This window comes from Cryptosporidium bovis (assembly GCF_009768925.1).
Source record: "Cryptosporidium bovis isolate 45015 chromosome Unknown contig_8, whole genome shotgun sequence".
NCBI classification, from domain to species: domain Eukaryota; phylum Apicomplexa; class Conoidasida; order Eucoccidiorida; family Cryptosporidiidae; genus Cryptosporidium; species Cryptosporidium bovis.
Window position 1 is genome coordinate 145,622 of NW_027124998.1, and position 13,990 is coordinate 159,611.

At 32.7% G+C, this 13,990-nt stretch overlaps 4 protein-coding genes across 4 annotated transcripts; 2 read left to right on the plus strand and 2 right to left on the minus strand.

The window, feature by feature from the left end:
• Positions 1-167: 167 nt before the first annotated feature.
• On the minus strand, positions 168-4,796 carry FG379_003603 (ABC transporter; the record flags this gene model as incomplete). The annotated part of the gene is made up of 1 exon (XM_067329232.1): positions 168-4,796. One exon carries the CDS (start codon positions 4,794-4,796, stop codon positions 168-170), a length of 4,629 nt encoding a protein of 1,542 aa, XP_067185409.1.
• A 989-nt stretch (positions 4,797-5,785) lies between these two features.
• On the minus strand, positions 5,786-10,219 carry FG379_003604 (uncharacterized protein; the record flags this gene model as incomplete). The annotated part of the gene is made up of 1 exon (XM_067329233.1): positions 5,786-10,219. The coding sequence occupies one exon, from the start codon at positions 10,217-10,219 to the stop codon at positions 5,786-5,788; it is 4,434 nt and encodes a 1,477-aa protein (XP_067185410.1).
• Positions 10,220-11,125: 906 nt separating this feature from the next.
• Positions 11,126-12,226, plus strand: FG379_003605 (uncharacterized protein; the record flags this gene model as incomplete). Its single annotated transcript, XM_067329234.1, has 1 exon — positions 11,126-12,226. One exon carries the CDS (start codon positions 11,126-11,128, stop codon positions 12,224-12,226), a length of 1,101 nt encoding a protein of 366 aa, XP_067185411.1.
• Positions 12,227-13,083: 857 nt separating this feature from the next.
• FG379_003606 (uncharacterized protein) lies at positions 13,084-13,707 on the plus strand (the record flags this gene model as incomplete). The annotated part of the gene is made up of 1 exon (XM_067329235.1): positions 13,084-13,707. The coding sequence occupies one exon, from the start codon at positions 13,084-13,086 to the stop codon at positions 13,705-13,707; it is 624 nt and encodes a 207-aa protein (XP_067185412.1).
• Between the last annotated feature and the right edge of the window lie 283 nt (positions 13,708-13,990).

Sequence of the window (13,990 nt, forward strand, 5' to 3'; positions counted from 1 at the left end):
TCACTAAAATTGCAAGACGAGACAAAATCGGGCGCCATCAGACAAATTCTGAGTTTGCACGAATCCGGCGGTTAAGCACCACATAGCAGAAAAATGAATAGGAAACTAGTGAAAGAATGAAATAAAAAGATTAAATACCGAAACTTATGATGCAACTACTAGAGTGTTTAACTGCTGTGTTTACTTTTAACTAAAGATAAGAGCTCTGAATTTGTGATATTTTTGTTGAAATTTGAATCCTTTACCACTTTCCCACAACTGACAACAATGACACGATTTATACACTGTAGACTTCTAGCATCGTGTGACACAATGAATGTTGTGCAGTGTTTGAAATGCTCAGTGATAATAGATGAAAGAATGCAAGCAGACCCACTCCCTAAGTAGTCGTCTCTGACAACAGGAGGTTCGTCTAGAAGCAATATTTTTATTTTGTCCCTTTTTAAATAAAAACTAGCAAACAACAGCATTCTTAGTTGTATTATTCCAAATTTTACGTCTTCAAATTTAGATTCAAGGAATTTATGTACGGGATCATAGTTTATGTCTTCTTCATTAAAATTCTCAATATCATTGGAGTGGCTATGAGCGAGGAGGGGTTCTTTCTGCTTATTAAGGTCGGAGTCTTTTCTACTGAGAACATAATTCTTGTTTGTCCTGTCAAGTGGTAATGGGTATTTTTCACTTATATAACGACCAAATCCGCAAATATAAAGTGCGAATTTAATGCTGCTTTGTGAATATTCTCCAAATGGATCCAATATGTCTCTGATGGTACCTTCATTTGGGCAGTAAACCTCTAAAGGCAAAAATGCAATATGACTCAAATTTTCCTGATATAAAATTATTGATTTTAGTATAGTAGAATCAAAATCGTTCACTGGGAAGTTTATTTTTCTTAGTTTTTCGAGTAGGCAAGAATTCTTAACATGAATTTTACCTGTGTTTTCCAATCCGGAAGTGATTATATTGCCTCCTGTATAAGGAAGTATATTCGATAATACATCTAGCAGAGTGGTCTTTCCAGAACCGGTTCTTCCGACAATTCCAACTACATCTCCAGATCTGAATATGCAGGTTACTCCACTTAAACATACAGTCTTGATGATTTTTGATCCAACCAAATAAGAGTTGTCAATGTTAGTATTGTTTCCACACGAGTCCAAACGTAAATGCTCCGCTTTCACATTCTCAAGTCTAACGGATAATTTCTCGTTGTTTTTATCGTGATTATGATGATTTTTTAAGGTTGAAACGTAGTCTATCCCGGCCTCCCTTGCTTTTGAGAGGTAAAGCCTACATCTTTCCACGGAAACAAGCTCTGTTTCCAGCTTAGTCCAGTATAAAACAAGAGTAGATAAAAGTGGAATGAGCCCAGTTGTTGTAGCAATTGAGAGAGCAAGAATAGACTTTGCTGATGAATTTCCATTACTTTGGTTTGATATAAGCGGAATTAGCATATTAAACAGTGTAACCGGAATAGTGAATAACAGCTTAATCCTCATTTTGAACCACGATTCCACAGATATTTGAGCGAATCTTGGTTTTAAAACAGAGTTGATGCTTCTCAAGCTCGCATTGAAAAAAAAGTTTCGTGTTTCACTATTTGTAATGCACTTTTTTCCTTTTCCAATTGTTTGTATAAGTTCAAACAAAGGTGAGTATTCTGAAATATAACATGATATAAGTGTTCTGCAACCATTTATAAAGTAGCTTATGTAAACATAATAAAGAAAAATTCCAATCATAATTGTTATTAAAACAGTTAAAAATACATTTGAAGATGCAAATATGGAAGGAATCATTGATATGATCAACGAATTTATCGCAATAATTACATATCTTATTCTTCTTGTTATACAGTAGTCCAAACTTAACTGGTCACTTGATAACCTATTTAATATGAAACTCGTTGGAAGCCACTTTAAAATAGAATTACCAGTTGCTCCTAAGTACCCAATCAATAGGGAATTATGAAAATACCTCGCTGCTCTCAAGCCTATTCTAATTTCCAAAAACATAACAACACAGATGGAAAACATAGAAAGAACTAGTGACGCATTATACATTAATGACCAGAAAAACAGTACATTTAGACCAAAATAGTTTGGAATCCCAAATATAATGTAATACCATATTTTTTTCCTAAAATTATTTTCAAAAAATACAGACTCCAAAAGCGTTTGGTTCAACCCTATTTTGTTCTCATTCCAGTCTAACAATTCGAAACCATTTCCTTCTCTAAATAACAAAAGTAATAAAGATTCAGCGAATTTGCATAAAATCGGTGGAATAATTAATAATACTATCATCAATAATGCCTCAAAATTAGATCTTTTTGGTTCTTTATCAATATCATTTCTGTAGTTATCCATTTGATTCTTCTTTTTCGATCCTGCATAACATATATAAAAGTAATTAGATGGATAATAGTAACTGTACTTATTTTTAACTACATCTACCTCTGTAGTGGTTGTTTTCTTATCTGAATCTGAAATTTTGTCATATTTGCTTTTATCTATATGTTCATCGTTATCGGTTTCGTTACCACTGATACAATCACTAACATCATCACTTTGTCCTTTATTATCAGTATTTTTTTCACTATTTCCATCAATGCAGTCAATTTCAGATATGGTCCTGTTGTCCATCTTTGCAACCTTATAAAAAAAGGAATTGTGAATTGATACTTTATAAATAATGTCAAGTATTGGAGGTTCCACTACAAAAACTGAAAAGAATTCATTTAAAAGTCCTGTGTTTCTAGAAAATAGTCTTTTTATTACAGTTTCGCATACAAATGGGTCCAAAGAATTTAGTACGCAATCAACAAGAATTATTTTCGATTTCCCATTATTTTTGTATCTTTGAGAATATGCTAGTGAATATATAGCTCTTGAAAGTGATAATCTTACTCTCTGGCCAGTGCTTAATTGCCTGTCTGTAAATATTCTCGAGCAGGCATCACTATATGTTTTAATTCCCCAAATTTCAAATTCTAATTCTAAATCACACTGGTGAATAACCTCTCGCCATAAATAGCTATTATAATCATATCCACATGTTATTATATTTGCTAAACTAAATCCTCCTGGAATCCAAGGTGTTTGTGTAACGTAACTAATATCCAAATATGGTGATATGTCTGGAATGCCACTCATTACCTGACCATTTGCCATACTTAAAGAAAAATGACCACTTTTTTCTGTAAACATGCTTGTATTATACATATAACCACATATTCCCTGTAAAAGTGCTGTTTTTCCAGTGCAAACCTGTCCTGTAATAAAACAAGGTTCGCCTGGAACAAGATCTAAATTCAAATCAATAACATCTTTTTTTAAATTACGACCACACGTAAATGATATGTTATTAAACTTTATCTTTTTTACTTTGTTAGAATTATTTACTTGAATAGGAATCTCAATATTTTTGCCCTCACTATCACTTTCAATAGTAATTTTGAGATCTCTATTAAGGCCATCATTCTCTAAAAAACTTTCAGTGGAGCTGAAAACATCATCATTGTAATTTTCATACCAGTTTGCAGAACCTTCCTTTTGTGTTGTGGATAAAAAACTTGAAATTCTATCCATAGATATGTTTCCTTCAACTATGTAATATACGTACAGGATTATATCATTTAGAGGATGATAGAATGTTGGAATCAGCCAAACACTTTGAATAAGCATTAGTGAGGCCTGAGTTGGAGACAATTTATTGTATAGTATATAAATTCCAATGGTCAAAGTGCAAGAAAAAATCATCCAGCGGTCGAATACTTCACTAACCATACAGATGTACTTTCTATAGGAGTTAAAATGCAATTCTTTTGATCTTCTTCCATTTAATAATTTATTTATACTTGGAAACAACTGGTGAGTGACGGACAAATAGCGTGAATGTTTAAGGAGTTCTATTGTTTCTGTAATTCTTTCCTCTCTTGCCTTCAAAAACGGTCTCTTATAAACAGAACTAAAGTATTGTGTCATAACAGATAGTAAAAAACAAACAAATAGGGATGTCAAGCATAAAATCAAGGGTAAACCACCGAATACTGAATGAGCCACAAATGATGATGTAACTATGTGTAATGGATATATAATTACATTTAGTGAATTTGAAATGCCATATTCGGTAAATTCTGAATCAACTAAGACTATATTTTGGTACAATGACAACAGTTCTGCAGAGTCAACATTATTTATGAAACAAACTCCTTTATTTCCAAGTCTTTTACATTCTAAAAAACGGAGTATAGAAGAACCTGATATAGCAGTCTGAATTTTATAGTGTATCCACTTTTCATAATATTCACAATGTGTTGTAAATATTATACTTATTGTTTGAAATACCAATAGGAATATTCCAGGAATTATATCTCTACAACTTAAATTTACTCCCTCATTATTCATAAACGAGTTAAAAAAAGTTCTGGTTCTAAGTTTAACATAATAAGATAAAATTACATTCGTAATCAATAAAGCTATATAGCGGATGTAATAGTGTTTAAATACATAAAATATTGTCTTGAATATTTCCAAAGCGTTCCATTTGCCGTTACAACCATATTTATCCTTGTTTTTGTCAGAAAATAACTTATCTTTTTTCTCAAAGGCTTCGTAAAGTCTTTTAACATCTCTCACAGAATCCTTGTTCGTAAAAATATCCGGAATTTCTGTTGATCTTATGTTACCTTGCCTGTTTTTTACCTTTTCTACATTCTTCTTGTACAAGTAATCGGCCGTAGTTCCTGCTTTAAATAACAAAATATCGTCGAAAAGTGATCTTAACATCTCATAATTTTTCACCAATGAAAAGTAAACGTCCAAAAAATCTATTTACCATTCGCTCATATACATAGTAGTCAAACCTTAAGACCATGTGACAATAATAGTTAAAGGAGTAAAAAAAGGTAATTCACCCCTTTATATTCTCAATTAAAATAATATGGTTTGAATTCCAATATGCATAAACAAACTCGCGCTGCTTAGTATTATTAATATAAGTAAATACGTATTTGAAACCCAATGTAAATGCTTTTTTCTAAGATTGTCTTTGCCAATTTGATTACAATAAACACTGCGTCAAACCCCAAGTTACCGGACAGCTGTTTTGTTTAACAAACAAATGAAAACTGTTGTATATTGTTATACCAAAACATATAATTCCAAGTCACAAAAAATATTCTATTGTTTTCAATTAAGCACGCACCTGTAACTCCAACTTACGTGTCCAAATAAACATTTCTTTTCTTAATTAAATACCTAGACTTAATTTCACCAAAAAAGTACTCTCTTCTGTATTGATTTACCTCACTCTATATTAATTCAGAGTTTTCTTTCATAAAAGTGTACAAATTATCCTAAATTAAGGTAAAAGCAGAAACTTAATGATCACATAAGCTTTTTCTTTTATACGCCTTAGACATGACGTGATATTTCTATATAGATACCGGTACAATGAATAAATAAATTAGTACAGGTATAATAAGACACCTGCATGTTTGCATGTTCATTGTATTTAATTTAAAGTAATAAATCAGGAAATATAATTAGAGGGACGTAGTTTTAAGAGAATAGAGGTGGGTGGAGGATCTACAAAGGACAATATATAAATCCCACTTTGAGGGTGTTCCATATGAGGGTATGTGAATGATTCTAATGAAAACAAAAAAAATTTAAAATGTTAAAAAGCTTGAGGGAAATAAATATAAAGTGTATGGTACGGTGAAAGCCTAAAAAATATTAAAATATTTAACTTATCGGAAGTAAAAAGTGTGGTTCTAATTTTTCTTTTTTATTTCACAAACAGTGTGATCATTTTTAACAAGGACAACGCGATTTATAGTGTAAATGTTTTCAATTCCATGAGTTGCTACAATTACACATGCATGACTGAAGTATTCTTTAACTATAAAGTCTATAACTGAGTAACTTTTTCCATTATATAGTAAAGTGTGATTCGGTAGTTCATCTATAAGTATGAGTCTGTATTTGTGTGAATTCAGCAAAAACTTGACCAAAATTAAAAATCTGAGTTGAATTTTATTAAATCTAAAATAACTCAAAGGTGTTTTGAGTATATCGTTGTAGTAGCCTTGTGCTTCAATGGTCAAAGTCATCTCACCGTTTTTGTTACTTTTCGGATCTTCGTCGGTTCCAATTAGACCAAACAGACGAAGTATGGATGTTATCTTTTGGACTGGATGCTCACCAATAGGGTCAATTACCTCCATTAAGGTAATATTGCATGGAAAATCCACCCTTACAGGTAGATAAGCAACATAAGAAAGCAATTCAAGCATTTTAATAGAATCAAGCACTACATTTGGGTCAATATCTGAGGTCTTTGATATAGATTCCAATATCTTCAATGAAGAGTCTCTCATCTTGTAAACCCCGTTGTCATCCGATATACTTTTAAAATCGATGTAATCTTTTTCATCAGTGTATATTGTCTTGGTTCCTGAACTTGTCTCTAAAATTCCTCCTATCAGTTTTAAAAGTGTAGTTTTCCCTGATCCCGTCCTTCCGACAACTCCTATCACATCTCCTCTTCTTATTTCTAAATTTATATTCTTTAGACAGATACTATACTGGAGTTCTTTCGTATCATTAACCTTAAAAAAGAACGGATCATTACCCAGTTTGTAGTATCTGCTCTCGACATTACACAAGCTTAACACTGAAGAGGAATCTGTTTTCTTAACTATAGACAAATTTTTCTCAAATCTATCATCCTTTAGAACATCCAACAACAACCTCATCCTCGTAACTGCCAACAACTCATTCTCCATTTTAACCCAATATTTAGATGCACTAGATGTTATCTTTGGTATAGTCAAACCTATTCCTATCACATATATAAACATGTTCACAGAAATAGATTGCTCCATTCCAATACCAGACATCAATATCGGCGATAATACATTCATTGAGGTAAGTAATATCGGCAATAAGAAATCTATTCGAAGCCTTAGCCATGTAAAAATCACATTTTGACCATAAAGAGGCGCCAGCATAGATTCCATTTTTACGGTACTGTGATTCTGAATATAGGCGGCAATGTTTCCTGTCATGATCTCAAGTGAGCCATAGTTTATGGAGTGTGCAACATCTGTAAGAGAGGTTAAACTGGTTAGATACATTAGTCTGAGCACTCTGCATGAGTAAATAAAGTATGATATGTAATTCCAGTAAATGAAAATGAAATAAAGCATTGCTATCGGAAGGTAAAGAAGAGGCTTGTTAGAGTTTGTTAGGAATGAAATTATAATAAACGCAAGAATTTTGTTTAGATGATTTATGACCTGTCCAATTCTTTTTGTAATGCAGTAGTCAATGACGAGTTGATCATTTGAAAGATGTCCAATAATGCTCGAAGCAGGAATTATCCTTGCAATACTTGAGTTGGTTAAGTAGCTGTACAATATTGTATTGTGAATATAGTTTGCGGATTTAATTCCAATAGAAATCTCTAAAAATATTGTGATAAAGTAGTTTACAAGAATAATTGCACTCAAAAAGACGTATCTTAGAAGGTAATTTGATATATTAGTTGAATTCCACATGTATTTGAGTATTATATATTCAAGTATTTTAAATAACAAAACTGGTAATATTGACAAAAGCAGGTAACATGAAATCATTGTTTTATTTCTTTTTATGTTTGTTGCCTTGCACATGTTTGTATTGTATTTATATCTTATTTTGTCGTTTGTTTGAAATAAATAGTAGAAGAGTGAACTCGTAACCATTTTTTTATTATTTAAGTCGTATAAAGTATCTATTTCCTTTAAACTTTTAATGTTTTGTTTAACTTCTCCAATAAATGGCTTTTCATCATTAGCATCACTATTATCATCACCATCATTATCGCTCTCGTCATTATTACAATTACAACTCTGATCTTGATTGTTTTTAATATCCATTGAACGTACCTTATCAGAAACCTCAAATGAAAAATCGGATTCACTATTCTTTGAAGCAGAGTGCAAATTGTACTTGTTTTCAAGTTCGATTGTTCCCAAATTGGCCAAACTAAACGACTTTGGCGTGCTTCTGTCGCTCAGAGAGTCTTGAACTACCTTGTAATAAGACGATGGATTTTTAGAAAGTAGTGCTTCAACGTCTATATATGAGACAGAAATATTATCGTTTAAATCAACTACTTTGATGCAGTTTTCCTCGTCTTTTTCTGAACTTGTTGCAGTAAACTCAACGGAGTTTAAACATGTATTGTAGTATATAGAATAAACAAATAATTCCAACATCTCTGGTCTTAGAACTATGAGTCCAAAGGCAGAGTTAAATAGTCCAAAAAAAGGATCATTTCTTCTAAACATAGCATGAAGCAACCTGAAACTAGTAGCTTTGTCCAAACAATCAAAGATATTCTCAATAAGGTAAATACAAGGTTGTTTTTTCCCTTCCAATTCACTGCTAAAAAAAGAATTGTAAATGGTTCTAGCTAAAGAAATTCGAATCCTTTGTCCATGACTTATCTGTTTTACATTGATGTTTTCCCAAACATTAATGCTTCCATTCTCAATGTCAAAACTTAATTGAGACACATTAATAGCAATATTCCAAAGGGAGTTGACAAATGGTTTATCACATATAATTGTATTTCTGACAGTATCACTTTCAAAAAGCCATGATTTCTGATTAATGTAATAAATATTTTTCGAAATAAGACGCAGGTTTGGGATTTGAATTTGTTTGTTATTAATAGTCACAAGTATCTTAAAACTGCTTTTTTCACATGTTGTATGGTTGTTTTCAACACTGAAGTTTGAAAAAAGTAATTCATTAAACATTTTACTAACCAACCTCGGCTTATCTTTGTAAACTTTAGATTCTAAAATTATATTTATATCGCCTTTCCTAAGAACCACTTCAGAAACCCCAGAATTTCGATTACTCCCATAATTCTGAATGCATATTTGCTCAATACTATTCATTGTAGATAAGTCACTATAAACATTTTCTTTTTCACTTAAACAAAATACATAATCATCCGAGTAATTGTTTATGACATTTTTGAGTCTTGTTAACGCATTTATAGCCTCAGTCAAGTAGTAAATAAAGTATGCTATTGAAGATATTGGCCTTACTAATGTTGGTACTACAAAACTGCAGTTTGTAAGTATAGATGATACCTCAAGATTTGAATATTTTCTAAAGTAACAATACAAGCATATAGATATTGTGCAAGATATTTCCATCCAATAAGACATAACCTCACCCAAACAAAACCAATACTTCCTGTACTTGTTAAATTTCATTTCTATCCTTCTGAAATTTTTAACAATATTCATATAAAAATGGTAAAACATATTTGTTAACAAATAATCATCATTCTCTGATATTGATTTCGTTAAACATGCTATTCTTTCATCTCTCGCCTCCATGAAATATTTCTTATTGTGACTACTAATATACTGAGATGTGATCGCTATTGTACCTAATACAACTAATATCACAATGCATATCCATATTGGCCTTCTTTCAATAAAAATATTCGTTAGACTAAAGATAAAAAACAAATTAAATGGAAACAAAATGAGTTCCATCCCATAAGAGATCATATATTCAGTAAACTCCCCGTCCACGGCTATCACATTCTGAACCTTAGCGAAGTCCTTAGTATCATTAAATGATTTTTTTCGGGTATTATGTATGATAGACTCATTTTCTGTGTTATTCAAGTTCAAGTTACCACCTTTAAGCATTTGAGTTATAATGAATAGAGTCAAAGCACCACGTACTCTTATGTGTAACAACTCTGTATAGTAATCGGCGTATATATTAAACGTAACTTCTATTATTTGATTAATAATCAATATAACTCCCTTTACATATTCAGATCCGTTTCCAAAGCTGTCTTGGAATCTTTTAAGTGAAAATGCCAAAAATCCAGTGAGCACTAAAGATAGCAATTTGAAAACAAATAAAAGCATGTAACTACCCTTAAACGACTTAAATATCAGGCATAACAGGTTAAAATTGGAAATCCTTCCTTTACTGTATCCTTTTTCACCTGAAAAAAACTCCAACTCATAGTTACTTCTTATTCTGTTGGAATCGACCTCAACGTTGTACATATCACCTATGCAATCCCTCAAGTCGTTTTTACCACACTTTCCTTCATTCCAAAACCTAACATTTAGCTTGTTCACTCTAGAAAAAAACGGGTCGCTTAGTAATGTGTGCATTTTGTATTTTGCATTTATAGCTCATTAATTTGTATTATTAATGCAGTTTGACTCAAACTACATCATTTAAAAATTTCACACTAATTATTCGTCTTGCTCCAAAATAGAATCAAGCAGTGAACTCTCTGTTAATGTCTCAACTACTATTCTCTCCTATCACCTTTCATACCAAACCGCTAAGTGTTTCTTTTTTGAGCACCTTTTGTTCAGTCGGAGATCGCATACTAGTCTGCATAAAGGTTACCAACTTTCCCGCCTAAAGTACATTCTAAAGGAAAAAATAATTAATAGAGACGGATTGTAATGTATACAGCAAAAAATGAATATAAATAAAGTTTATATAGCAGACCTTAAAAAAGAGGTTGATTTATGTCATAACTAAATAAGAAATTTCAAAATCAATTTTGATGACGAGGTGTAATTAGGAACGTTTGATTTTGTGCATACTTAGCGAAATAAAGTTCATTTTAGGAGCAGATTCAATTTCTTATAGGATCAAACAAGGAAAACTTTAACAAAAAACTGGAGGGGAAAGGCAGAAGTCTAATATAAGAGGGAATTTAAAATACATCTTTTTTTTGGCGGATAGTTGGTCATCAAAGTTTTAAATTATTTCGCAATTATTAAATAATTCAATTGCGAAAAGTCAATAAATATATTTTTAAAGACAGAAGATAGTGGCTTTGATCATTGGTATTTGGAGTTTTAAAGTTTTAAAAAGAGAATAGGTAGACGAATAGTTTTATGTTGCGTTAAAGTCTGATTCCATTTTTTGGCACAATAAAAGGAACATCGACTGTATTTTTGTAATATACGAACTATAACTAGGTGAGAAGCACTTTGCTCCATATTTATATCCATTTCTGTTGTTGTAGATCTGCTTGAATTACTTTTTTTATTGGTTAAATGGGTTCAGGTCCAAAATCTAAAGAGGACGGCAAAGTCACACCACAAGAAGAAAAAGATGATTTACACTTGGGTTACAATTGCGGTGAAAATAGCGTTGTATTTGATGACAATCCTCAGACTGAAGAAGTATCAGAATGTTGTTTGTTGCGAACCCAGAGTTCACTGGCACCACCAATTGAGGCTTCTGCAATTACAGATGTAGAGGAAGCATGGAGGGCACTTTCTAAGGAACTGGAGGAAAACATCGTGAAACCCTCAATAAAAACTCTGGGAACGGTTTTTGTAACAAGAGAAGAAGTCGGGAAAAAAGATTCAGTGGACTACAGAATCTACTTTAAAAATGAAGAGGGCCGTAGGATTTCCCCATGGCACGACGTCCCATTATGGTTTTCAGAAACTCCCTTATTGTACAATATGATAGTTGAGATTCCAAAATTAACAAACAAAAAATTTGAGATGAGTACTAAAGAAGAATACACACCTTTGCTTCAAGACAGAAAGCTCGAAAAACTCAGGTCGTACCCAGGACCAATTCCATGGAATTACGGAGCGTTTCCACAAACATGGGAAGACCCGAACAAAAAGGGTGATGAGTTCGTCGACTTTTGTCACGGGGACAATGACCCACTTGATGCTGTTGAAATAGGAGCCGGAGCACTGCCTCGAGGGGGAGTTATACCAGTAAAAACTCTTGGTTGTTTAGCGCTCATTGACGATGATGAACTGGACTGGAAGATTGTTTGCATTCGGGTTTGTGACCCTCATGCTTCAAAGTTAAATGATATCGACGATGTTGAAACATACTTTCCGGGTACTATCGACAGAATAAGAAAGTGGTTTGGATTATATAAAGCTATTGAAAATAATGATGTTGAAAAGGTTAATATGTATGGGCACTTTGGAGAACCCCAACCTGCTAGCTATGCTCATAAAGTTATTAACGAAACTCACCATTCTTATTTAAAACTTATTCAAGATGAATGCCGGAACCACTCTTTATGGGTGCCTCCAACTAGGAGCAATAATGAAACCCCACTTACTCACAGCACAGCCTCAACTTCAATTAATGATATAGGTACAGTTACGGCAAATGATTGATCTTGTTACTGCGACTGTTGTATATTATTTATATTAATAATCCCGAATTAGTCTACTGAAATTGATCACACGCCCTAAGATTTGTTAATCCCCACCTTCTTTGACCCTTAAACTCAAAGATATATGAGGCAGGGGTAGCAATCACATAAACACAAAGCATATTAGCAGTCAATCATCCGGCATTACAAACAAGAAAATGGACAAATAGGCAGGTAGATAGGTAGGTAGATGGTCAGATGGACAGATATAGATAGGGATAAAGTAATAATAAAACAAGAAGCACGTAGGCAAGCATGGATACATGCAAACCACCAAAAATCTCGGTTTATCTTTTTCATCTGTAGGACGTGTACTTTCCCTTTACACTCACAAAAAAAATTCGATTGCTTAGTTCTTTGAGCTGCATTTTTGGTTGTTCTGCTTATTTGTTTAGATGTAGGGGAATACGGGAAAACCGTTTCTGCTTGTTAGCCCCTTCGGAAATACTGGCCTCTAGGCGCCACACACAGAGAGTAAATATTTCCAGCCCCATTTGGGTTTGGCTAGTACATCTATTTGTGTATCAAATCTAGAAATGTAAGTGGGGAAGAGGGGAATATAAAAAAGAAAGTAATAACTACTTCGTTTACATTTAGAAGGGGAGATTCTGCATAACCTTTCCCTACATTGACTCAAAAGTGGCAGTTGGAGTCATAACATGGACTGTACCTATACACATGATTTATGGAATAATTTAATTTGAATATTCAAATAGTGTAGACGTATATAGATTTTTATTTAACAGAAAACAAGGGTCTTTTCTTGTAGTTTTATTTACGAAAAACGGAAGTCGTATTTTGTTAAATTTGAATAACAAAATGAATAATAAGGAAGCTTTGGTGAAAACAAATAATAAAACGTCTCTAAAGACAGAAAAAGTAGACAATGTAAATAAGAAGTCTAATTTCAAGAAACACTTTATATTAGGATCGTTGATTTCATTATTAATTGGAGTATCATATTTGTACTTTAGAAATAATGAAATTAATGTCTACAACATTAAGGGTAAGATCTTAAAAGAAATTATTCATCATGAGGTGAGGAGCATACAGGGAGACTTCGGAGAGGAGGTTCCAGTCGATGGAATTATTGATGACAGAAACATAATAATTGAAGAGATTGAAAACGCAGAAGAGTCTGAGGAGGAGTTGCTTGCTCAGTATGACGATGAAGTGGAAGAAGAATTAGAAGAGACAGACGACGAAGATGACCAAAGATTTGTCGAAGAAATGAATGAATTACTGAAAGAGGATGTAAATTACGAATTAGACGAGGGTTTTTCACAAAATGACAAAGATGGTAATACTAATTACCCCGAAGCAATTGTTGACGACCCGGAAATAGCAGAATACGAACACGAAGTTGACGACATCATTGACAATAATTGGTCCGACGATGAGGCGGAGCTTAAAAGAATGGAAAGTGAGGCTGTACATCAATAATGTATTGTTTTTAATCTTCTTTTTAACCGCCTCCCCATAGAGCCAGTATGTTTATTAAATAAGCTTCACAATAAACACTCAAATTAAACAAGTACAGCTTACAAAGGGAATTCACATCTCGGACTACGGGGAAAACAAGTTTACTTTTATCCCCCGTAGTCCCTGTCTCATAGACGCCTTATACATCATATAAAAAGAATAACATTACAATAAAAAACCATTAAGCGTAAAGTGCACATAGAAATCAATATGGAATATAATGTATACCATGTAAATCATTTAC